At 50.3% G+C, this 26,131-nt stretch overlaps 1 protein-coding gene across 2 annotated transcripts; it reads left to right on the forward strand.

Moving 5' to 3' along the window:
* Positions 1 to 1,806: 1,806 nt before the first annotated feature.
* On the forward strand, positions 1,807 to 25,132 carry Ppil2 (peptidylprolyl isomerase like 2). Of its 2 annotated transcripts, XM_052158277.1 has the most exons (20): positions 1,807 to 1,917; positions 3,177 to 3,226; positions 5,914 to 5,959; positions 8,606 to 8,668; positions 10,953 to 11,004; positions 14,472 to 14,523; positions 16,850 to 16,941; positions 17,499 to 17,588; positions 18,173 to 18,248; positions 19,078 to 19,238; positions 20,589 to 20,664; positions 20,871 to 20,977; positions 21,336 to 21,425; positions 21,723 to 21,756; positions 22,303 to 22,420; positions 23,417 to 23,473; positions 24,062 to 24,134; positions 24,212 to 24,274; positions 24,437 to 24,573; positions 24,925 to 25,132. In XM_052158277.1, the coding sequence occupies exons 1-20, from the start codon at positions 1,886 to 1,888 to the stop codon at positions 25,022 to 25,024; spliced, it is 1,569 nt and encodes a 522-aa protein (XP_052014237.1). In that variant the 5' UTR covers positions 1,807 to 1,885; the 3' UTR covers positions 25,025 to 25,132. The 2 variants fall into 2 exon arrangements, with proteins under 2 accessions (XP_052014237.1, XP_052014238.1); XM_052158278.1 differs by lacking the exon at positions 8,606 to 8,668.
* Positions 25,133 to 26,131: the final 999 nt, after the last annotated feature.

The raw sequence follows: 26,131 nt of genomic DNA on the forward strand, positions 1-26,131 counted from the left end.
ATACATTCACTTCCCAGTTTAAAAGCGATCTCCAGGGAATGACTGAAACTGTGCTTACTATCCAGAAGCAGATAGATTCTTTGGCAGCCGTGGTGCTTCAGAACCGGCGGGACCTAGATGTTTTAACAGCTAAGGAAGGTGGTCTTTGCCTGTTCCTCCAAGAAGAATGCTGTTTCTATGTCAACCAATCCGGGATAGTGAGAAACAAAATCCAGGAGCTTCAGACAGTCATAAAGAACTTCAGAGATCTTGAGACCTCCAGCTCTGACATTTTCGAAAACCCTATATGGAAATGGATACTCCCTTTTGTAACGCCTTTTCTAGTCATCTTCCTGGTGTTATTGTTTGCTCCCTGCCTAATTAATCTTGTTTCTACATTCCTCCAACAGCAAATGCAAAAAAATTTCTAACCAAACTATTATTCAGCTTCTGTTACAGAATTACCAGCCACTGCCCACTGAAGAGCCACTGTCCGCAGACGTACCTGATGCCAACATGCACCAGGTGGACCCTGATGATGAAAGTCAGCTACACCCTGAAATTGACAACGCCCCTAGACAGCAGGAAGTAGTTTAAGAGACACGGCGCCCTCACTCCTTTTCATCATCGGGTCCCCCCCCCTTTTTCTTTCTAATGGAAGAAATGCAGCAATGTTGGTGACGTCATAAGGTGACAATTAGGACAGTGTATAGGTCTGTTGCCAAATCAACAGCCGCCATATACCCAGAATTCAATGGCCCACCTTTACCTGTAATTACGTCATCACCCGTATATAACTGGGCAGCGTTTCTCCCCCTCTCTCTTTCTCTCTCCCTCTTTCCCCTCTTTCTCCTCTTCCCACTAATACCTGCGTCCCAAGGAAGGAAAGGAGTGCCTACCAGAATCATTACTATCACTGCTGCTGCTGCTACCTAAGTACAAGCATCACATTTCAGCAGTGCTATCCTTGTACCCCTTCCTCATCTTAAAGTCCCATGTGGAACTGTTTGGCCTGGTGTATCTCATTGTGGCCCACATCTCCACCGCATCCCCTCGGCCCACGCGGCGGGCAGACAGGTGACCTGTGTTGCAGAGCAGGCAGATGGACCTTTGCGTAGAAAAACCAACAGTTAGGGTGTGGAACAAGTCATTTAGCAACAAAGATTTGGAACAGATGACAGGGAGCTCAAGAATTCTTTGAGCCGGGCGTTGGTGGCTGACGACTGTAATCCCAGCACTCTGGGAGACAGAGGTAGGCGGATTTCTGAGTTCGAGGCCAGCCTGGTCTACAGAGTGAGTTTCAGGACAGCCAGGGCTATAAAGAGAAACCCTGTCTCCAAAAGACCAAATCCAAAAAACCAAAACCAAAAAAAACAAAAACAAAAACAAAAAACCCCAAAACAACAACAACAACAACAAACAGAGGAGAGAAGAGCAGCGAGGATCTGGCCACAGGAGGAGCTGAGAAGGCTAGGTCATCCGCCAGCTGATGGGCCTGAAGGGCGTGGGGCTGAAAGAGAGAAAAATAGTTGAGTATACAGATGGGCGTGGCTTTGGAGAGGATGGAAAGGTTGAAGGCCTTTAGATACAAAGGAGGCCAGGTCTGAGTGAGTCTTCCTAGCATAGCATGGACTGAACAAGTAGCCAGACAGTACATAGATAAGATTTTGAGGGCCTCGGGGAGGCAACGCAGTATGGTGAGAGACAGGAAGTGTATTCTTCTCAAAGCCAGCAAGAGTCAGTCTAGCACGGTGCCTGCACCCAGCACCCGGACACCTGGAAACCACAATTCCCAGAATGCTTGCTACCAACTTCCGGAACTCGGTGCGTCAAGCTCCGGAAGTAGTTGAGAAAGCGGAGGCGCCAGAGTTAGTGTCGGCTGTGGTTTCTTTGGTTCATCGCCACCATGGGGAAGCGACAGCACCAGAAGGACAAGATGTAAGTCTCTAGTCTCAGCTCGTCGCCGTGCTGAAGGTCGTCATCTCCTGAAAGCCTCAGCTCTCACAGACGCGGTATCGTCCCTCGGCGCAGTCTACGCGGGCCGGAGCGTTCTGCGGCCGGACTAACTTAGTTCTGGGGTTTTCCCTGCCGCCCTCCCTCTGCAAGCGAGCTTTGCCCCTGGAGTTGGTTGTCGGCCTTGCACAGCCAGGTCCGCTTCGAACTGGCTCTAGCCTGCCAGTCTGCACACAGGCGACAGTCTTCTAGTTGAAGATTGGCGGGCCGTGCTCCATGTTCCCCTCCCATTTGCTGCTGTACTTGCTGTTTTCTGTTTCCTCAAACTAGGATAGCCAGATGCTCCCCGCCCCCAACGGCTTGCAAGGATACTTTTGTCAGATCCAGCTTTTCAGTCCTTGGGCTTCTTCCCTTTCCAAAGTTAGCCCTTGGTGGGATCTTACATGCGCTTTGTATTTTTATCCGCGTATGGTCTCTATTTCATTCCTCTTCGCTGGGCTTCCCTCCCTTGTTCCAGACCTCGTGGGTGTCTCTCCATCCCTGTCGTGGATCTGTTCAAAGAGTCTCTTGCACTAAGTCGGCAGCTTTTCCTCACGTCTCCACTTGTAAAACTTACAGCTTTCTCAAAACTAGTATACTAAAAGGGAACTCGATGCTTTTCACACCTAAGCCTGTCGTTTCCTGTCCTAGCCCAGTGGTTACATAGTGGGTCCTTGATTTACTGTATATACACTGAAGACAGTTCTCATCCTAACACAGTAGAACAACTGCTCAGAGAAGCTGGAGCTACGTTAGATCATGTCTGGCTTCTGCTCCAAACCACCCACCGGCCTCCCACCACTTAGGCAAACGCAGAGTACTTGCCTGGATCTCCGGCTCACTGCTGCTGTGTCTCTCTGCCTCTACATACCTTAGCACACTCTCCTCTGCCATCTCCTTTCTGGGACAGATTCAGCGTGTGCTGCTCCAGCCTCTGTGTTATTCCTGGAAAGGGCTTCCCCAGAGCTTTGATCGCCTAGCCCTTTCCTCCTGTCAGATAGTCTATAAATCCAGTTAATTTCCTTCTGGACAAAGCACTGTGGATATCTCTTTATCTTTCCATCCCGTGTGCTTCTTAAGTGCCGGACACTGCAGATGTTTAATGTGTCTTTGCCAAGTGAGTGGGAGTTCTGTCATAAGTTACTTCTGCAGCTTCTGTCCTGTCAATTCCGGGGACCCAGTAACTTATACTCTGTCTTCCTCAGGTACATCACCTGTGCTGAGTACACTCATTTCTATGGTGGCAGGAAGCCAGGTAAGGGGATGCTGGTGGTTCTGAAAAATGCCGTCTTCCGTGACCCAGAACACTGACATTTCAGTAGATAGCTAGACTGAGTCCATGGTTAATAAAAGAGGCCGCATACTCAACATAGCGTATACTTACATCTTAGAGGAGAGTTTCTAAAATTATAACTTGAAATGGCCTTTTCTTACTTGGGAGGCAGAGGCAGGCGTATTTCTGAGTTCTAGGTCAGCCTGATCTACAGAGTGAATTCCAGGACAGCCAGGACCACACAGAGAAACCCTGTCTCGAAAAACCAAAAAAAAACCCCCAAAAAATTAGTAAAAATTAAAAAAAAAAAAAGGAGGAAATGGCCCTTTTCTTTAGGAAGTGCTATAACCTTATAGGAGGGAAAAAGGAAGGTTAATACTCACAGTTGCCAAGGCTGTAGACAAAGGACTTATTTATTTTATTTGTGTTTCACTACATGTATGCTTGTGTAAAGGTGCTAGAGCCCCTGGAGTGGAGTAAGATGGCTGTGAGCTGCCATGTGGGTGCTGGGAACCTGGGTCCTCTGAAAGAGCAGCCAGTGCTCTTAACTGCTAAGATAACTCTCCAGCCCTATAATATATTTTTTTTTCTCTTTTTAAAGATAGTCTTATTATGTAGCTCAGGCTGGTCTTGAACTCAAGATCCTTCTGCCTCTGCCTCACTAGTGCTGGAATTCAGAGCCACAGTTGTAATAATTAGTAAAGAATACATGCCTTAAAAAAGATTTTCTGCCGGGCGGTGGTGGCGCACGCCTGTAATCCCAGCACTTGGGAGGCAGAAGCAGGTGGATTTCTGAGTTCGAGGCCAGCTTGGTCTACAGAGTGAGTTCCAGGACAGCCAGGGCTACACAGAGAAACTCTGCTTTGAAAAACAAACAAAAATATTGTATACATTCCTCAGCCCATCTGTTTTTGAACTTTATGGCTTTGTGCCTGCATGCTAGGTAAATGCTTTACTATTAAGATACTTCTCCAGCTCAAGAATATATGGTTTTTGTTTTGTTTTGTTTTTTGTATTTTTACATTTTCAAAAATTTGGAGAAGATCAAATCCAGGCTAATATGCTAAGCAAATGTTCCACCACTGAGCTACATTTACAGTCAGTCTTTAGTATTTTTTTTTTTAAATTTAGGGTTTTCTTATTGGGTATATGACATGACTCTCGTCTGGGTATGCCATTGCACCAGTGTGGAAGCCACAGGCCAACTTTGTGGACTTGACTCTGTCCTGCCTTTTTGTGGGTTCCAGAAGTTGAACTTAGGTGGTCAGGTTTACATGGCAAGAGCCTTTATCCACTGAGCCAGGTTGCTGGCCTTCTGAGATTTATTTTGTTTGTTTTACTTTGTAGTTCAGGCTAGCCTATACTATGTATCCCAGGCAAACCTTGAACTTAAAATTTTTTTATGTCACCTTCTTCAGAACTAGAATGACATGCATGGACTTCCACTCTTCTTGCTTCATGTTTTCTTTTTAAAGATTTACTTATTCGATGTGTATGAGTATTGTGTCTGCCTGTCTGGTCTTGTGGACTGGAGCGGTGGACTGCTGAGAGCCGCCATGGGGTCCTGGATGGGATGTGGGCTCTCTGCAGGAGCAGTAGAGCGTTAAGCACTGAGCCTTCTTTAGCTCTCTCTCTCTCTCTCTCTCTCTCTCTCTCTCTGTCTCTCTCTCTGTGTGTGTGTGTTTTGGAGTTTTCTGTGTAGCCTGTCTCTCTGGCAGTTCACTCTGTAGACCAGGCTAGTTTTGAACTTAGAGATTTGCCTGCCTCTGACTCCCAAGTGCTGGGATTAAAAGCATGAGCTAACATGCATGGCCTTGACTTATGATTTCATCACATCAAAAGATGCTGTGTGAATCCAGGTATAGTGGTGCATGCTTTTAATCCCAGGACAGCCAGAGCTATACAGAGAAATCCCGTCTCAAAAAAGCAAATAATAAAAAGGCTCTGCATTAAATAATATTTAATATCATTAATATTAATATTAGTTATTAACATATTTAATGATCTATATATCTATCTATCTATCTATCTATTTATTTATTTATTTATTTATTTATTTATTTATTTATTTATTTTGGCTTTTTGGCGTTGGTTTTTTTTCGAGACAGGGTTTCTCTGTGTAGCCCTGGTTGTCCTGGGACTCACTCTGTAGACCAGGCTGGCCTCGAACTCAGAAATCCACCTGCCTCTGCCTCTGCCTCTGCCTCCCAGAGTGCTGGGATTACAGGCGTGCGCCACCACCGCCCGCCCGGCATACCAAAAGATTCTTAATGTAGAGCCTGGAGGTATAGTTCAGTGATGCACCTAGCATATAGCATATATAAGGCCCTGGGTTTGATCTCTAGCAACACATAACACACTTCTCCCTCGAACAACTGCAATAAAAGATTTAATTCCTAGTAATGTAGCTTTTTTGTTTGTTTTGTCTTTTGTTTTTTGAGACAGGGTTTCTGGGTGTAAGGTCTTGTCTATCCTGGAACCAGATAGACAGGATAGACCAGGCTGGCCTTGAACTTACAGAGATCCATCTGTCTCTGTTTTCTTCTCAAGTACTGGGATTAAATGAGTGCATCACTATGCCTGTCATAGCTATGTAGTTTTAATGGTAGGTATACATAGATGAAATATTTTCCAAATCAGTTATCTGTTTTTTATTTCATCTTAAACAGATATCACACAGACAAGTTTTCGCCGCTTACCTTTTGACCACTGCAGGTGAGAGCTTTAAATCCTTCTATTTTCCCTTGGCTTTGGTTGGTTGACTATCATTTTCCCCAAAATGTGTGTGTGTGTGTGTGTGTGTGTGTGTGTGTGTTTTAAGGTCTGGTCTTTTAACTATAGCTTGGGCTGACCTTGAACTCCTGAATCTCCTGCTGCTACCTCTCAAGTATTAGGATTATAGGCTTCCATCCTTGCATATTTGCATAGGCAGTTGATCATCCTTGAACTGAAAAATTCAAAATGTAAAATATCCTCAAACCCAAGCCTTTTTGAAGCCTGATGTGATATAAGAAAGTTAGGGTTTGGAACATTTTGAATTTTAAGTTCAGGATGCTGAGCATGTGCCGTTTGTGTGAACTTGGCCCTTTGAGAGGCATGCAGGGTTTTGTTTGTGCCTCCCAGGATCCCTTGAGCTGGGAGAAAGTAAACCCAGCCATGAGGCCAGTGCATGGGTGTTTCCTGTTACTGTGTCTGTATTTACCAGCTTTGTGTTTTAGCTTCATTCATAGCTTCTGAGGTTGGGTCGACCCTTATCAAGCGTATTTTATGGCTGAGAGGACCAGAAGAGGCGCGTATACCCTGTGCCACCTCTGGAAAGCAGCACAGCTGAAATGTGATGCCTGTGCTTAGGTAGTAGCAGCAGCAGTGATAGCAATGATTCTGGTAGGCACTCCTTTCCTTCCTTGGGACGCAGGTATTAGTGGGAAGGGGAGAGAAGCTCTGATGCTATGCTCTCAGGCTGTTTTGGGGCATATTGATCTCTGGGCTGAGGGGCTGCTGTGAAAGCTTGTCACCACCCACTGCTCCTCCCATGGGGAGGTGGGGAAGGGGGAGGGAGGGAGAGGGCAGTCTTGTGTGGTTGCCGTCCCTTCCTTCCCAGATTCTAATCTGAATGTTAGATGACTCACTTGAGTCCTGCCAGCAGATGCCACAGTGCACTGAAAGAGGCAGAAAGGCTGCAGCACAGGACACGGGGCAGACGGCGTGCAGTGCCGAGCACAGGACACGGGGCAGACGGCGTGCAGGGCCGAGCACAGGACACGGGGCAGATGGCGTGCAGGGCCGAGCACAGGACACAGGGCAGACGGCGTGCAGGGCCGAGCACAGGACGGGGGGGGGGGGGGGGGGGGAGAGGGGGGCAGACCGCGTGCAGGGCCGAGTTGGGGTTTAAAGTAGAAACTGGGCCCACCGCGTCTGCTCCCCAGGAAGCCTGTGCTGGTCCTGGAGGCATGCTCCTGTGTCACCAGCTTTCTTGGAATGCGGACCTGCTGCTGAGAGTGCTCTTTGAGGGAGCACTGCTTCTGCTCTTGGTTCTCGAGGGAGCACAGAGGCCGCTGACCCACGGGTCCCTTTGATCTGTGGTGGATTACTAATGGGGAATTTAGCCCTTCCAGATATCTGGGAACACCATAATCTGTGGAACTGCCCTGCTGCTTCACTCCAGCCTCCTACTAGCTAGTTATAGTCAAGGGAATGTTTTTTGTTGGTGGTGGTGTTTTTTTTTTTTTTTTTCCTGAGACAGGGTTTCTCTCTGTAGCCCTGGCTGTCCAGGAACTATAGTGTATACACTATATTTATCATATATATATATATATAGTGTGTGTGTGTGTGTGTAAAATAGTTTAAACCAGGCTGGTCTCAAACATGGAGATGCACCTGTTTTTGCCTCCTGAGTGCTGGGAATAAAGGTATGCACCACTCCACTCTGCCAAAGTTGGTTTTTTTATTTTTTTAAGATTTATTTATGAATATGAGTACAGAAAAGGGCATCAGATCCCATTACAGATGGTTGTGAGCTATCATGTGGTTTCCTGGAAATTGAACTCAGGGCCTCTGGAAGAGTAGTCAGTGCTCTTAACTGCTGAGCCATCTCTGCAGTCCTTGTTTTGTTTTTTTTCAGGTAGGGTCTATTTGGGCTGGAGAGATGGCTAGTGGTTAAGAGCACTGACTGCTCTTCTGAAAGTCCTGAGTTCAAATCCCAGCAACCGCCTGGTGGCTCACAACCATCTGTAATGAGATCTGATGCCCTCTTCTGGTGTGTCCAAAGACAGCTACAGTGTACTTACATATAATAAATAAATAAATCTTTAAAAAAAAATAAAGATAGGGTCTGCTTGCTGCTCTGGCTTCTGGCTGACCTGGAACTCATTAAACTCAAGAAGACTGACCTGCCTCCGCTTCCAGAGTACTAGAATTAACGGTTTGAGACCAAGAAAGGAAGCTGAGCAGTGGCACAGGCAGCACAGCAGCTGCAGACACAGTGAAGAGTAGCTGTGTTAGCTGAGGCTGCTGCAGCCGTCCGCCCCAGTCCGTGTTCCCAGCATGCATCAGGGTGGTGTACAGGCACAGTACACCCAGGGGCCTCATTAAACCCTGGAATGGGGGGGTGGTGCTGGGGATGTAAGGATCTGGAGAGGGATCTCAGTCTTGCTTCTTTAAGGCCACCATGAGGGACCTCTCTCTTACATGACATGGAGGTCTGCTGCTGCCCCAAGTGCTGAGGCACTTCCTGGGACAGTGGCTTATCCTTAGTGGTGTGGTGTCAGGGGCAGAGGGTACTCGCAACTCTGGGGAAGGTTGTGGGAACCAGAGCATGCTCAGTGTGTCTAGAAACTGATGAGGGGTCTCTGTTCTTTTCAGTCTCTCTCTCCAGCCTTTTGTCTACCCAGTCTGCACTCCAGAAGGTGTCGTTTTTGACTTGCTGTGAGTTTACTCTTGAATTTTTTAATTTCTTCGTTTTATTTGTGTGTGTGTGTGTCTGCGTGTGTGTCTGCCCACCCACCCGAGTACATGGTGTTTGTGTATGTATGTGCAGTTGTGTTAAGGTGCGTGTGTATGTGAGGCCAGAGGCTGACCTCATGGGTGGGGGTGGGGGTGTTGGGGGAGCAGGGGGGGTGGGGAAGGCTTTCTTTTTTCCTTTGGTTTTTCAAGGCAGGGTTTCTCTGTGTAGCCCTGACTGTGCTGAAACTCACTTTGTAGACCAGGCTAGCCTCGAACCCAGAAATCTGCCTGCCTCTGTCTCCCGAGAGCTGGGATTAAAGATGTGTGCCACCACCGCCCGTCTCCACCTTATTTTTTTGAGGCAAGACTTTGTCAGTGAAGTTGGCATTGTCAGCTAACTGGCTGACCCACAGGCTCCACCTGTCTGAGTGCCTCCAGCTCGACTACAGTGACAGATGGGTGCTGGCTTCAGCTGGTCTTCTTTTTCTTTTTCTTTTTTTTAAGATTTCTTTGTTTGTTTGTTTCTTTGCTTGTTTGTTTGTTTGTTCCTTATTTATTATTTATGTGAGTGCACTATAGTTGTACTCACCATCAGATCCCATTACAGATGGTTTTGAGCCACATGTGGTTGCTGGGAATTGAACTTAGGACCTCTGGAACTTAACTGTTGAGTTCTCTCCAGCCTCATTGTGTCTGGCTTTCACATGGGTTCTTGAAATACAAATTTCAGGCTTTTATGCTTGCATAGAAAATACTTTATCCACTAAGTTGTCTCCCCAGTACTCTATATTTAATTTTGATTTAATAAATAGGACAGGATTCTTGCTACCAATTAGAGAAAGCAGTGTAGAGTTTGTGGTTCTAAGCAGGGTTACGGTTACTAAAATCTTGTCTGTAGAAATCTCAGTGACGTCTAGGTGAGCCTGTGTGGTGACTGGGAGGCACAGCCAGGCCTTTAGGGACATGGCAGAAGTGACCTCTAAGCAGGCAGTGCAGTACTGGCTGGCAGACACTATTGCAGTGGAGTGGGGATGGGTCCTTCTCCCCCAGGTCTTAGAGGCCCTGTGTTTACAGATGTGGAATAGAGATGTGCTAGCTGCTCTCTGCTTGCTGAAAGCAGAACTGTACGGAGAGGTGCAGAGTCCTGCACTATGCTCTGAAGCACTGCGCCCTGGTTTATGTTCCGGCTAAGCTTGGTTTAGAGTCTACATTTTTTTCTAAAATTTGTTAAAAAAAAAAAAAAAGGGCTGGAGAGATGGCTCAGTGGTTAAAAGCACTGACTGCCCTTCTGAAGGTCCTAAGTTCAAATCCCAGCAACCACATGGTGGCTTACAACCATCTGTAATGAGATCTGATGCCCTCTTCTGGTGTGTCTGAAGACAGCTACAGTGTACTTAAAATAATTAATTAATTAATTAATTAATTAAAAAAAAAGAAAGAAAGAAAAGAAAAGAAAATACTTCAATAGAACAATTTACCACAATGATCTCACTATGCAGGATCAGTGAATGTGTATGCCCTCTTGGACCTGTAACAGATTTCTTTGGTGGGTGCAGCGGGAGGGAGACTCTTACTGTATTGCCCTGGCTGGTGTTGACTACTTGGGTTCGAGTGACTTCCCACTTCATAAATCTCACAAATAGCTAAGTTCACACCATGCGTGGCTTACAGCTGTGTGTGGCCGCAGTATAATTTTTGAGCTGACCAGTATTCTGTTGTATAGATATACTCACGTTTGTTTGCCCTTTTGCCCAGTTAACATTCTTGCTTATGTGTAACTGCAGTACAGTTTGTGCAGATGCCAAGTGTAGCTCAGAGGAAAAGCACATTCTTAGTGCTCAAGCGCTGGTGTATTGAGAGCACGAGTCTGCAAGCACACCCCATCTTTAGGTACCCCTCCTGCCTGCAGTGGGGTGCTGCTGCAGGTGCCCCACTCTCGCAGGCACAGCTCCAAGGCCTCGGCTCCACTGAGGCTGAGGCTGAGCACTATGTGCCCTGCTGATCTTTTTTTTCTTTTCCTTTTTGTAAGATTCATTTTATGTGTGTGGATGTTTTACCTGCGTGCCTGTGTGCAGCACACTTTGTGCAATGCCTACGGGCGCTGGGAGAGGACATGGATTCTCTAGAACTGAATTACAGATGGCTGTTATTGCCATGTCGTGGGTGCTGGGAGCGTGGGCTCTATGCAGGAGCACCAAGTGCTCTTCGCTCCTGAGCCATCTCTCCAACCCCCTGGTGACACTTTTTCATTCTCTCTTCCCATCAGGAACATTGTTCCCTGGCTTAAGAAGTATGGAACCAATCCCAGCAGTGGAGAGGTGGGTGCTCATGCAGAGTTCGCCCAGCTCCTGCTCCTGTCTTTGCTTTGTCTGTGCAGTTCTCATGTTCTCAGTGGTGGAGAACTGCTCAGAGAACCTGGGAACGACAGTCCTGTGCTTTCCAGAACTGTTGTTGTGTGTGCACACATCTGAGTGTACAGGTGGCACGCTGTCCTTGCTCACTGTTCTTGGAGTCCGTCAGCTATGCTCATAAAGAAGCATTTGTAGGAGATGGTATGTGAACTTATCTACATGCTTTTTCTTGTCATTGTTTCCTAAGCAGTATCAGAAAGTGATTATGTGTTTAGCATTTAGATTGCGGTAGGTAGCAGGCAGTCAGGATGGCTTGAGGATGACGGGAGGATGTGTGTAGGTTCTGGTCAAATGCTACAGCGTTTTATGACACTGGAATATTTATGGATTTTGGTATCCTGAGCAGTCTTGTACTAACCTCCTGGGATGGACACCATTGTCTCTACCTTTCTTTGCTTGAGCCAGGGTCTTACTCTGCAGCCCAGGTTGTCTTCTCACTCACAACAGTCCTCCCTTAGCCTCCGTGTCAGGCTGCATGGTTTTCCTTGAGTTGGGTCACAGTGGATCACTCACCTGTGTCGCTCTGTGTGCTCACAAGGTGCTGGAGTCTCGTGGGTGCTAGTACAGGAAGCACAGCCTTTCCTGTGAGACTGTTGGTTAAGAAGTATGGGCTTTACATTTATTTGCTTAATTTTGAGCATGTGTGTAAGCTTGTATGTACATCTCTGTGTGCGCATTTGCCATGGCACAGGGTTAGAGGACAACTTGTGGGACTCAGTTCTCTCCTCCTACCTATGCATTCAGGTGGCAAGTGACTGTATACACCGTGCCATCTTTGGTCTAGTGTCTGTCTGTGGCTAGGCTGTACTGAACGTCTGTCACTTCCCCGTCACAGCAGAAGTACAGGGACCGGCCCCGTGCACATTTCTTGAGCACATAAACGTATTCTAGGACCACTGAGTCAAAAGTAAGTGCTTTGTCATATTTCCAGATTATAGCTCATTCTCTAGTCTCAGGTTCCACACATTTAATAAGCCTCCAGTTCTTTGGTCCCTTTGTGTCTCAGAGATCTGTCTCCTTTCCTTCTGTGGGCCCAGTGCTCCATGTTAGAAATTGATTGATTGAATGTATATGAGTATACTGTAGCTCTGCAGACTCACCAGAAGAGGGCACCAGATCTCACTACAGATGCTTGTGAGCCACCATGTGGTTGCTGGGAAGTGAACTCAGGTCCTCTGGAAGAGCCGTTAGCGCTCTTAACCGCTGAGCCATCTCTCCAGCCCTCAGCTGTACCTGTTAAGACACCAACTTGTTATGTGCTGGGTCTGTCATGGGAAGGGTGCAGTCAGGTCAGGTGTGTCACTGCAATGACACAGAGAGATGGAGAGGAGAGGGAGGTAATAGGCTGAGGTGACTCTCCAGAGCTGCTGTTATGCTTGGTCCTAAGGACAAGAGAGATGATTGTGTTTAGATGTCATATTGGGAAACCTTCCTGGCCCTAGACGTAGTCTGGGTGGGTTGGAAGCCCAGGCAGGGTTATTACCTGACCTGTATTGAGGACAGCTCTGGACTTGTCAGGAAGGGGCTCAGAGAAGCCTAGTGGCCCCAGGGGGAACAGTCAGGAATCATGTGATTGTCTAGGTGAGAGGCAGAGAGAAAGGAGAGAACTGTGGAGACTGACTGAGCGAGTTGTCCTTACGGTGGTGGGGATGTCAGCAGTCACCCAGCACAGTTTAGCAAGAGCTCCCTGAGTAGTGTCAGTGCCTGATGAGCTGTAGGGCTGGTGGAGCCTCGTTCAGGGTCTGGGCCAGGCCCCTTGACTGCTGGTGCCAGTGACCAGTCCTGACATGATTACCTCCTTCAAGGGCCAGTTTTGAAGTAAGGTCCCATCCACAGGTTTCTGGGGGTTATAAACTTTAGAGGAACATTTCCACCTAGATCTAGGGAGCTCTTAATGTGTTTAGTAAGGTGACCCTGCCTTCCTGTTAGAGCAGGTCAAAGGAGGAATCTTTCGCTTCTCAGCCTGCGATCGGTCGGCATTCTCCTGGTGAGAACCCTTGGGTTGGGTTACAGCTCAGTAGTAGAGCACTCACCTTGCCTGCTGATTTGCAGGAGGCTTGGTCTACATTTTCTGGCACCTCCCACCCTCCCCTTCCCAATCCCAAAATAAAAGTGGTTAAGACTAACCTGTGGGGTGGCATTTGGGCTGTCTTTTACAGCCTCCGAGCTACATAGAGCTTCTACTTCAGTCACAACTAGAAGCGAGGGCCATTCCCTTTGTTCATGGAGCCCCTAGGACGCGTTCTGTCTTTGCACTCCTCATCTGTGGGCATGCTGCCAGCCTCCCGTGGCCCTTACCTTGTGAGCACTTGTGAGCAATAGCATCAGCCCTTTCCACTTTCAGTGTTGTTGCCTTTAAAAAATATTTGTACCATAGTATAAGCAGAATACACAGGTGCTCTCACCAGCTTCGTTACATTTATTGTATATATGCGGTGTGCATGAGTGCTTAGAGCACGTGTGTCAGCTTGTGGGAGTTCTCTTCCTCTGTAGGTCAGGCTCAGTGATAAACACCTTCACCAGCTGAGCCTATTCTTGGGCTTCCCTACTGGTAATAGACACACTCATTCTGTTTTTATTTTACTTAGTGCCTTTATTAATTATTATTATTATTATAACATGATGTGGGTGTTTGAATGCCATGGTGCAAATGTGGGCAGAGGACACTTTCAGGGGTGGTTCTCCCTCTCCTGTGGGTTCTAGGGACTGGCTTGTGCGAAGCAGAAGGCCACCTCAGTGTCCTGTGTGAATTTAGAATTTCAGAAGTCAGGCCTTCAGGAGGGCCGGCTATGGAGCTCTGTGCCAGGGCTCACACTTAATACATATAAGGGCCTGGGTTTGGTAGCTGGTACCAACAAGAAAGTCCAGACATTGTCGAAATGCACACCAGGCTTCAGTCCACACCCTCCTTATTCAGCCAGTGACTATCCTTACATAGTGGTGTTTGTGTGTTTATAAAGCTGGGGATCTCACAGCCTGGGGTTTACAGACACACCAGTGCAACCACTGAACCACTCTACAGACTCAGGAGTCCTGGCTGCGTCTTGGAGACTTCCCAGAGAGATTTCCATTTCTGTATGAGCTGCAGAGGGTCAGTTGTGTGGAGATCTTTCTGTTCTGTCCCTGTGTCTTGGCAGCCTTTGTATTATTACGTCACCTCTTATTTATTTATTTATTTATTTATTTGGTTTTTTTTTCGAGACAGGGTTTCTCTGTGTAGCCCTGGCTGTCCTGGAAGTCACTCTGTAGACCAGGCTGGCCTTGAACTCAGAAATCTGCCTGCCTCTGCCTCCTAAGTGCTAGAATTAAAAGCATGTGCCACCATTGTGGGGCATTCACCCCTTATTTATTATTGTTAATTAAATGTCTTCCAGAAACTTGATGGGAAGTCTCTGATCAAGCTGAACTTTGCAAAGAACAGTGACGGTGAGGACCCCTGTGTGCTCAGCTCCAGGCCTGGCCCACGGACCCCGAGCTCCTCCTCTCAGCACCTTTGTGTCTAAGACAGGCATTTCTTTCTTTTCTCCTGTGCTTGGAGGGTGAACATGGGGCCACACACATGCTAACCCACCGTTCTACCTCAGAGGCTCAGCTCCAGCCTCTCTTTCCTTTCTGACACTTGCCTTTGCTTTTCCAGATGTCGCTCTCTCGCTCGAAGGTCCAGGTGGTTTGAGTAAGGCTAGGTTGATTCCGTAAAGGCAGTTAGGCTGTTGAGCTGCTAGTGCCATAGTTGGGCCCCGTGCATGAGCCATACCTGGCTGAGGCTGGAGGCTGTTCATGACTGCAGGTGGAGGTTACTCAGAGCAAGGCCCAGGGTGGCTGGCCCCACCGGTTATGGGTGTTAGGAGGCATTTCCTACTCAGGATCAAACTGGCATCACCTCTGGCCTGCTTGGAGCCTCCCACTCTGAGTCCCTGTGGCCTCTTGCGGCCTTCCAGATAGCACAGCCACCGCTACAGCAGCTGTGCTTCCATCCTGGGGGCTGACCCATCCTGTGCAGACCCTTTGTGCTCTTGGCTAAGGGGTCTCCTTTTTTTTTTTTTTTTGGATTTGGTTTTTTTGAGACAGGGTTTCTCTGTATAGCCCTGGCTGTCCTGAAACTCACTCTGTAGACCAGGCTGGCCTCAAACTCAGAAATCCACCTGCCTCTGCCTCCCAGAGTGCTGGGATTACAGGTGTGCGCCACCACCGCCCGGCTAGGGGTCTCCTTTTTATTCTGGTACAGTGGCATGGGTGAGTTTGCTGTTGGTGCTCACCGTGTGTTTCCAGGGACATGCTGCAAGCAGAGGAAGGGGCGGGCATTGTTCTTCATCGTCTGATGTACCTTGGGTTCATAGGTCGTGTATCTCACATTGAGCAGATCTTCCTGTACTGTCTTCCTGCAGATGTGCAGCTGGGGTGAGGTGTGTGTGCATGCATGTGTGGCAGAACGTGCATGCATGGAGCCCTGAATGAGAAAAGCTTTCGTTGGGAGCAGAATCTAGGCAAAAGATGACTAGTGCACCAGATGTCCTCTCTGTTTTAGACAGAGGTAAAGGAAGGAAGGGCACCAGCAGGGCACCCACTGAGGGCAGCAGACAGGCCTGAGGGAAGAGGAGACTTGGTAAGGGGAGCTGCATGAAGATGTGGGGGAAACACTCCAGGCCGAAGTGTGGTGTGCTGGAGGGGAGGGTGTCCCTGCATGGCAGGAGTCTAACGCTGTGGACACCATCTCAGATGGGGAGGCAGAGACAGGTGGATCTCTGCGTTTTCAAGGCCAGCTGGTCTATAGAGCTAGTTCCAGACAGCCAGAGCTACACAGAGAAACCCTGGCAGGAAACAAAATAATAAGAAAAATATAATGACTCATGTCTTAATAATAGCATGTGACACTTAAAGAATAAATGAACAAGAATCCCTGGTCACATCAATATATACCCAGTGGTTAAGTGGTTAAATTTCCTTTTGTGTGTGTGTGTATGTGTGTACGTGTGTGTGTGTGTGCTGAGTGAGCTCGTGTGGGTGAATTTTTTTTTTAACTAAGATTTTTAGAAGTCTGTCTAGGTGTATGTGGGTAATATGACAGTTTTTTCTCCCACCGCACTGCCTATTGGGACTCACTAGATGAGCCCTGCTGGATGGGAGATCATACGTTGGGGCTGACTAGCTAGGTAGAGAGCTAGGGGAGGAAGGCCCGGAGAGAAAGACAAGGAGAGGGGGAAAGTGGTGGAGACAGGGTCTCTGGAAAGATAAACCTTGTCCTGTCTGGCATGACTTTAAGAGGACAAAGTGGTCACCTGAGCCATCTAGAGGCTGCCAGACTGAGTAAGGAGACAGGGATTTGGTCTTGTAAAATGAATAGGCGCTTGTTAGTGTGTAGGAATGGGGCTTGGCTGGCTGCCATCCTGGCGTCCCCAGGTCTTGGCAGCTGGCCTAAGGTTTTGCCCTCTTCCTTTTCTGACCACTCTGGTTCCTCCATCTCTCTTTCCTCCTCTGTCCCGTCCTCCCTGTCTCCCTCCAACCTTCCTTCTTCCCTCTCTCCTTTCCTGTGGTACTTGTTGGATGTAGGACTTAGCACATGCTAGGCAAATGCACTGCTGCTGCTCCTTTTCAAAATTTCACTTTGAGACAGTGTTGTGGTGCACTGTCCAGCTGGCCTTGGGCTCTGTTCTTCTGCCTGTTTCCTGGGCAGCTACAGTTAAGATCTATGCTATCATGACTGTTTAATCAAAGCCCTTGAGGGCCACTAGCCCTGTGTGTGCTTTCTCCCTAGGGCAGTACCACTGTCCAGTGCTGTACTCCGTGTTCACCGACAACACCCATATTGTGGCCATCAGGACCACTGGCAATGTCTACGCCTATGAGGTAGAGCTCCATTGCAGTGAGTGGGACTCTAATGTTGGGCCTGTCCTGCACGGGTGCCTGGCTTAGTGTTGAGGGTGAACCAGGAGCAGTGAGCATGCCTGTCCTGTGGCTTCCAGAGCCTCCGGCACAAGACATCATCTCTAAAGTAAAGGTCAGGTGACTCTGGCGGCCTTTGGATTTCAAACCCAGGCAGGCAGTTTGGGCTGCCTAGGCAAGGGTTCCTTGTGTCCCGAAAAGCCCTGTCTTCAGTACGCACCAGACTCTGGAACAAACATGGGAGTAAAGGGAGGCCAGAGGAGGCCAGGCTCTTAGGAAGGAGAAAGTGCCAGGTTGGCAGGAGGGACAGGAGCTGTCTCCATTCCTGGTTCAGTCTAGGGTGAGGACAGGGCATGATACAGGAGAGCCCGTGCTGGAACTCTCGCCTGAAGCAGCCTCTGTCTGGCTAGTCTCTGCCAGACAGACAGAGCAGTTGAAACTGTGTACCCCAAGTGACTGTGCTTGTTACCTCACCTCTGAGCCAGGGCCCGGGAGGAACTCATTTCTCTGTCCTGCTATAGGCAGTGGAGCAGCTAAACATCAAGGCCAAGAACTTGAGGGACCTGTTAACCGATGAGCCCTTTTCCAGGCAAGACATCATCACCCTGCAGGTAAGTGCCTTCACAGGAAGCACCTTCTCCTTGACCCTCAGCGCTCCCGCAGCACCCCAGCTTTCTTCACCAGGCTTGGTGGTCTTCTAGACCATAACATCCCTGGCTGCTGCTCCCCAACTATTGTTTAGTGCCATCCCTTCCTGCCTCTGGCTCCTGTATGAGGGCTGCACCTGCCCCCAACTGTCTCAGGTGTCAGGACACTATTCTGCTTCTCAGGCCCCACCCCTGCCCTCAGAGCAGCAGCTCCACAGGAGCATCGGCTAGGACAGGGTTAAACAACTCTGTGGCTTGTGCCTTTCTGACTGAAGCTTGGTCGGTCCCGGCAGCAAGCCACTCCTTGTTTTTGAGGCCTAAGGCAGGGCACACTGCTTGATGAACAGTCTGCGCTCTGGACTCGCACCGCCTTGCTTACCCCCGTCAGGGCCTGGCCTCGGCCTCCTTCCCTGCTTCACGCCCCGGTCCTCACAGCTCAGCTGCAGCCTCTTCCCCAAAGGCCCCTGGCCAGCCTTCCACACCCGGCGCGGTGCTCGAGGTGCTTGGCACAGTCCGGCTGTATTGTAAGTGTTCTCTTCTTCTCACAGGACCCCACCAATCTGGACAAATTCAATGTTAGCAACTTCTTCCATGTGAAGAATAACATGAGAATAATAGATCCAGGTATGGACCCGAGAGAGGCTGCTGTGAGTAGAGAGCAGGTTCTTGGGCAAGCCCTTCCTTCTGGGGCCCAGACACTGGCTCCAGAGTGGCTGGACAGAGAAACAGCTGACTATCCTTGGAAACACCACGATACCTCCCCTTCCCTAGCTCGGGTGGGACTGTGCTTTCTGGATTGCTGTTGGCCTCTGTTCTTCCCAGGGCACAGTGACAGAGGGCTGCAGGTGAGACTGGGTGACATGAGACTTGTCTAGGGTCCAGACTGGGCCCTTGACCCTCCTGCTTCCTGTGCTTGGTCCATACCATTGAACACACTCTACCACGCTATACTATGGAGTGGCTCAAGCGTCCAAGCTCACTTGTACCATAGCAAGGAGCCATACACACAACTCAGGGAGACCCAGAGGCCAGGCCTTGGGCGGTACCCTGCCCAGTAAGTTACAGCCTTTGGCATAGCTGGCAGCATGTGGCCCTCCTTCCCTTGAAATAAACACTTCTAAATTTACAAAAGCAAAACATCGAGAAAAGGTTGCAGTATCGGTAATACAGAGAAGAGGGCAACTCCCATTGACTGTATGAGGGACATCCTTCAGGCCTGGGGCCACGCACTGTGACAGGGTCTGTCTTCTGTGTGCTCCCCCAGCCCCTGGCTACACCTACCAGAGCTGCCCAATGGCCGGGGGCAGTCAGTTACGGCTGTGCTAAGTCCAGAGAACCTGTCCTGACCAACTCACCTGTAGCTTCTTCTCATGTGCCCTTCTTCGTCTTACTCCTGTTAGCTCATCTTGAGACCCGGGCCTCGGCTGCTCAGTTCTGATACACTGTTTTGTAGATGAGGAAAAGGCCAGACAAGACCCATCTTATTATTTGAAAAATACAAATGCGGAGACTCGAGAGACACTACAGGAGCTCTACAAAGAGTTCAAAGGAGACGAGATTTTAGCAGCCACCATGAAGCCACCAGAGAAGAAGAAGGCGGACCAACTGAATGCCGTGAGTGGGCGGGGCTCCCTGGGTCTGCCCCTGAGCCGTGGGAAGGTCCTGCAGAAGGTGCTGACAGGGCTGCTGGGGTGACTGGGCTCCACACAGATCAGACGGGAGGAGCACACTCTTGCCGTGGAGGAATGGTTGACAAGCTGGGGTCTCGTGGTAACAGTGGCTCCTCAGAAATAGGGCTGCTTTGTGCTATGGGCCCGACACAGGTTTCAGTGACCAAGCTACCAAAGGCAGCTTTTACATTCCAGGGCAGAGACAGGCGGGCTTCAGATCTGTGGTGGCATGGAGAGCTGGGGTTGCTATAGCTACCTAGGTCTCCGACCTTACCTGGGCCTTACCGGGTCGAGCGGGCTTGTCTGCCTCATGCCCTCTCTACATTTAGCCAATAGGTGCTAAGTCTGCCATCTAGGCTGAGTCAGAATAGCGTGAGCCATGGGGAAGGCAAAGGTGCAGTTTCCCACATAGGGATCATCCAGAAAGATGTGGAAAATTAAAGTTCATCTATAATTTTCCTATCTGAACACAGCCATTGCACTTCTGGGTATTACTGAGTTGTAGAGCAGTCCTCTTTTGTTTTCCTTCCCCTGTATGATGAAAAAAAGTACTTTTATTCCATGTACTGTTGTATATAAAAATAACCTGGACAAGAGAAATGGATCAGTGGTTAAGAACACTTGACTTTGTAGAGAGTCTGTTTCCCAATACTGACATAGCAGCTCACAACTCTCTAGGGGATCTAACTTCCTCTTCTGACGTGTAAGAGCACCAGACATGCATGTGCTGTTTTGTTTTTCAAGACAGGATTTCTCTGTATTTCTGGCTGTCCTGGAACTCAGTTTGTGGACCAGGCTGGCCTTGAACTCACAGAGCACTTGCCTCTGTTTCCCAAGTGCTGGGACTAAAGGTATGAGCCACCCTAGTTGGTGACATAATCATTTTTTAAATTTTAAGAAACCTGATGTTGGTGGTGCACACCTTTGATCCAAGTGCTGAGGAGGAAGAGGCAGGGGGATTTCTGAGTTCAAGGCCAGCCTGGTCTACGGAGGGAGTTCTAGGACAGCCAGGGCTACACAGAAACTCTTACCTCAAAAAACAAAAACAAAAAAACCTTCAGCAATAAACTTACAGGTGCGTTTGCAGTTGTATTGTGGGAGAAGGTGAAGTGAGTGTGGTGGGCAGGTCCTCCAGTCCTGACTCACAGGTGGAACCTGCAGAGTAGGCCTCACTCCCTCAGCGGGGCCTTTGTTCCTCTGGTCTTCCCTGCTCTCCCTGTGCCTCCGGGTGGTGGTCAGGGAGGCTGCATTTGAGAGGGGGATGGTGGGGTGTAAGCACATGGTTTTCTTGCAGGCCCACTACTCCACCGGGAAGGTCAGTGCGTCCTTCACCTCTACTGCCATGGTCCCTGAGACCACGCATGAAGCAGGTACTGGCTGCCTCTGCCTCTTGTTCACTGGGACAGAATGCACATTGGTAGCAAGCATAAGTCGGGCCTCCTGCTTACTTGCATTGGCTCCTGCCTCCTTCTCAGAGCTGGGGTGCCCCCAGTGGGTCTTTGTGGCATCCATGGGGCCTGAATGGAGGAGGGGTCCCGGGTGCAGGGCACGTGCTGAGCTCAGGACTTGTTTTCAGCTGTCATTGATGAAGATGTACTGCGCTACCAGTTTGTGAAGAAGAAGGGCTATGTGAGGCTTCACACCAACAAGGGTGACCTTAACCTAGAGCTGCACTGTGACCTGGTGAGTGTGGTGGCTGTCCCCAGGTGGTTCCTGGAGCCACGCGGTAGTCCTGCCTTAAATGTGGAGCTGTGGTTGTTTGTTTGTAAGAAGTCCTGCCTGACTCCACCTGAGAGCCCCGACTTCCTTCCCTGGGGACACCTCCTTGGCTGCTTGCTAAGTGTATGTGTAAATCCTAGGATAGCGCCCTGATTCTCTGTTGCCCGTGTGTCATATGGCTGTAGGACCCTGGGGAATAGCTTTTAGCAGCCAGACTGAGCCAAAGCCTACAGACAGGGAGCTTTCTGCTGTGACAAAGGTCTGCATGGCTTCTGCTTCTGCTACTAACTGCTGTGCCTCATAGTGTTGGGATATTTTGCAGACACCAAAAACCTGTGAAAACTTCATCAAGCTCTGCAAGAAACAGTATTACGATGGCACCATCTTCCACAGGTCCATCAGGAACTTTGTGGTGAGTGGTAGAGTTGGTGTGGCCATAGATGCTTGACGGCGTGGGCAGCATCCAGGAACTTGTCCTGCTCCAGATACCCTGGGCCAGGCCATGTGGCCAGCGGAGCAGTGTCCTCAGGTGTATCTTGTGCCAGGGATCCTGAAGCTGGACCCTCAGTGCTCACCCAGGAAGACCTGGGTTGGAGAGGAGATCCCTGTCCTTACATGCCTGTGCGGACCCTGTGCAGTTAGTCGGCAGGGTGTGTGGGGTGATAGGCATCATCAGAGCCAGTAGCCTCACTGGGTTTTGTTTTTGCAGATCCAGGGCGGTGACCCCACAGGTACAGGCACAGGTAAGTGCCAGTGCCAGCCCTGTTCTGTTGGAATAATAAATGTGGCTGTTCTACGGGGCCTGGTAGGGAGTGGGTTTTAAGTTCTGGGTGTGTAATCTTTCAGACTTGGGGGTGGCTGGCCCTCTGGCCTACCTTGGGCATGCCCCTTTCCTTTTTCCACGGTATCAGTCCCTCTTTCCTAAGCCCTGGGGTCCTACCAGAATAAGACAGGGAGGTGAGGTTCTAAGAACCCACCTGCTCGCTCTCAGGAGGTCTGGGCACGCTTTCCTGTCATGCAAGAGGCCGCCCCCATTGCTCCTGCAGGCATAACAATCTTCCCCCAAGCCTCCAGCTCCATGGCCCAAGTATGCCTTGGACCCATGTGTTGGAATGATGCCTTGTAGCTTTAAGCCTTCAGCCCTTGGCCCGTAGGTGAGGCAGCAGTGTCAGCTTGTATCGAAGGCCCTGACACCCAGGAGTCTTCATGGAGGCTCCCTCAAGGCCAAGGCTCGCTGGTACTGCTCTGCTCGGCTCGTGGCCGACACGGACTGTGCTTCTGTGCTCTAGGTGGAGAGTCATACTGGGGCAAGCCCTTCAAAGATGAGTTCCGGCCCAACCTTTCCCACACAGGCCGTGGGGTGCTCAGCATGGCCAATACGGGGCCCAACACCAACAAGTCTCAGTTGTGAGTCCATGTCTAGCTATTTTTACTCAGCTGCTGGGGTGGTGTTCAAAGGACCTAAGAGTTCTTCCTAAAAATTGTGTTGGGCCTAAGTCAATTCCAACCAGAGTAGTCCACACCTAGCCTGAGCCTAGGCCCCTTCAGAAAGGGAGCCCAAATAAGCCAGCCTAATGGTAGGCCAGGCAGAAGTGGGAGTGTGTATGTGGCACACACCTGTGAGGTACAGGCCTCAGTCATCCTTGGTTCCATAGCAACATCACGACCAGCACGGTCAAGTGAGTCCTTGTTTGGACAGCAGTGACAAGAATTCTGAGATTAGTGTCTATAGTGTGGGCTTGATGTCTTTGGAGCTTGCTTGGTGGCCTCAGGAGGCCTGCTATTGCAGCTTGTAGACTCAGCCTTCTGAGCCTCACTAGAAGGCGTGGCTGTTAGGGAGGCCGCTGTCCTCTTGCTGTTCTGGTACGGAACCGCATGCTTCCTGCTTTCCATTCGATTTATTCAGAGAGAAGGTCCTGTGGCTCAGGCTGGGCCCTGCTCAGCCTCCTGCTAGGATTGCAGGTGCTCGCCCCTCTGTCTCATGTTGTCCAGCCTTTCGCTGTCACCTGTTTACAGTCTGTAGTCCGAGCTTCTCCCAGACAGCACACACCTGGACTGGCCTACTTCCCCTGCAAGCCTGACTCAGTCCCGGCCCCTGCCAGGCTCACGGTGGGGTGGAGTCCCTCACCCACTTCCTTCCTCCAGACAGTCTAATGACCCGTTCAAGCCACCCGCCTCTCCCGCTTGTCTTCCATGGGAGGCTGGCAACCAAATTCTGGCTTTCTCCAGAGAGCCAGAGGTCTGGATTTACCTGTGTGGCCCTAGCAGAGACAGGCAGTGGGCAGTAGTACCCAAGGAAGCTCCAAGCTGGGAAGGGCGTCTCTTGAGGAGTCACCACCACCACGGGCCTAGAGCACGCTGGTGGGCCACCTGCTGCTTCCTCACCTCCATTGCTTTCCGCAGCTTCATCACATTCCGATCCTGCGCCTACCTGGATAAGAAGCACACCATCTTTGGACGGTAAGAGCACACACTCTTGAGTGTTCGGGCCCTCGCTGCCTTTCCCCCAGGCCTGGCTGTTACCTCCTATCACCACTGAGGACTGTGGCGATTTCTAGAGGGAAGGTTGGCTCTCCTGGCCTGTGTGTGGGGCCAAGGAGAGGAGACACCCAGGCAGCTGTAGCTCATACTTGCTCTCAGGGCACCGTTTTGCAAGTCAGAACCACATTGCTTTCTCCTTATCCACTAGTCTAGGGTCAGCAGATGTTCCCAGAAAGGCCCAGGTGGTATTTTTGCATATAATTTAATTGACAATTCTAGTGGGGGAAGAGCTTGGTACACTGGTACTGTCAGCACTTGAGAATTGGAAGCCTGAGGATTATTAGTTCTTGGCCTGTTTCAGTTAGTGAGTTCAAAGCCAACCTGGCTTATAGAAGACCCTGCCTCAGCAAACAGACAGAAAACAAGAATGGAAACACGGACTCTGGCTCATCCCAAGCCTGGCTAGGCGTGGTGTCCCACTCACGTCTCTGCTGTGGCACTTGGGGACAGTCTGCCACACGGTGCTCCTCATGGTGAGCACACCTCAGCTCTGTCCCTCTGCTGCAGGGTTGTTGGGGGATTTGACACGCTGACAGCTATGGAGAATGTGGAGAGTGACCCCAAAACTGACCGTCCTAAGGTGTGTGCCTAGGGGGGACAGAGCAGCCCTGCTGCGTGGGGAGTCTGTGCCTGCTCACAGAGCCTTTGTGCCACCAGGAGGAAGTGCGCATCTGCACAACCACAGTGTTTGTGGACCCCTACGAGGAGGCCGACGCCCAGGTGAGGAAGGGGCAGGGTTGGCCCCGAGGACGGTGCCAAGCAAGTCAAGGCATGGCTTTGCTGGTTAGGAGCAGGAGGGCGCCCCGGGGGCCCCGGCCAGCCTTTGCCCTCCTCCTAGCTGGGGGAGAGGAGGGGTCCTCAGACAGTTCGACTCCCTCCCAGATTGCCCAGGAGCGGAAGAAGACACAGCAGCAAGCCGCTCCAGAGGCCAAGGTCAAGATGACTCAGTCCCAGCCTGGAACCCAGGGCCCTCAGACGTACCGCCAGGGGGTGGGCAAGTACATCAGTCCTGCAGCCACGTGAGTGGGAACGGCGGGCGGGTGGGTGGCGGGGCAGGCAGGGGGGCGGCATCTCCCAGAATCCTCTAGAAGCTGGGACCTCTCCTCATAGTGCTTCCTGGTGACCAAGTCATGGCAAGGGCAGCCCAGGCCAGACTGGAGACTAAGGCTAAGGTGCCTGCCTCATGAGGAAGGAGCTGGAGGAGGCCCATGCAGGCCTTGCAAGGCAGCCTTCCTGGCAGGGCTGTGTGGGAGCAGCACTGGAGAGGGTGATTTGAAGGGAAGGCTCTGTGTGCAGTTTGCTAAGGGACTCGGAAGCATAGGCTCCTGGTTCTTTCGTGGCAACTCAAGTAATTTTTCTTCATGTCTCAGGAAACGAGCAGCAGAGGAAGAGCCGTCCACCAGCACGGCCGCCATCCCCATGGCCAAGAAAAGGCCCAGTCGGGGCTTTGGGGACTTCAGCTCCTGGTAGCAGCAGGCTGGCCCCAGGGGCTGAGCTAGGGACGCTTCCAGGTCTGTCCCTGACTTGCTGCCCTTGCTGTCAGTTTGGGCTATGAGCCAATAAACCTGTTGTCTACGACCTGGGTCCAGTTGGGCCCCTGGGACGCCTGGCATCCCCATCCTCATCTGCTGCCAAAGGTCTGCCTCAGGATGGCTGTGTGTGCACTCCACACCTTCCTTGGCCAGTGCTACCACCATTCAGAATACCAAGGCACCAGGGGTTGAGTGTTCAAGGCCAATCCTGACTGTATAGGGAGACTGTCAGAAACATTCAGCTTTGGAGACTGAGAATGGTCCTCAGGCCCTACCTAGTCTGGACCCTGAGGCGGGAGCTTCTACTCCTAAGCTCCTGTGACAAGGTCTTACCGGCTTCCTTACCTTGATACCACTCCACAAAGCTCTGGTATTCATTCCCCTTGCTTGGGACGGGCGTGTTTGTTGGCCTGCCTGCTCAGCTGCCTGCTCACCTTTCTGCATCAACCGTGGTGATGACGTGCTGAGTCCAGTTAGTATGTGCTCCTGTGAGAGCAGCAGTCCTTACAAAGAGGCGGCTCCCTCTGACTTTTCTCCTTACCAGTCTGTCTGTACCCTTGGCTCTCCTAGAAGTCACTATGTAAGACTGAGTTGGCCTTGAACTCAGATTCCCCTGCCTTTACCTCCCCAGGTAGGATTAAAGGTAGTCGCCACCATGCCTGGCTTACCAGCCTTTGATTCTAGGACAGTTTTGTGTGTGTTGAAAAGGACCCATTGGGCCCACGTGTCCAAATCACCCTCAGCCACAGCTGTCAGAGCTTTGCTCCCCTGAGCCTTCCACAGCTGCATCTTAGTGTGGGCACATTCTTCCTCCAGAGGCAGCAGCATGTCATGTGTTCTGTCACTGAGCGCTGTCCTTAGAGTGGGCCACACCACATTGGAACTTCGGCTTGATTTTTACCCTAAACCTTGAATCCACCAAGTCTCCCAAGCTGTTGCTTCTGGGATGTAGCTGGTCCATGCTTGCGTTTCTGGGTGTCTGCCCTGCGTTCCTGTCCCGCCTTCCCCTCTCTACTTCCATGGCTGTTCGTGATCTTAGGGTAGG

The sequence above is a fragment of the Apodemus sylvaticus genome, chromosome 15, assembly GCF_947179515.1.
Source record: "Apodemus sylvaticus chromosome 15, mApoSyl1.1, whole genome shotgun sequence".
In the NCBI taxonomy this organism is placed as follows: domain Eukaryota; kingdom Metazoa; phylum Chordata; class Mammalia; order Rodentia; family Muridae; genus Apodemus; species Apodemus sylvaticus.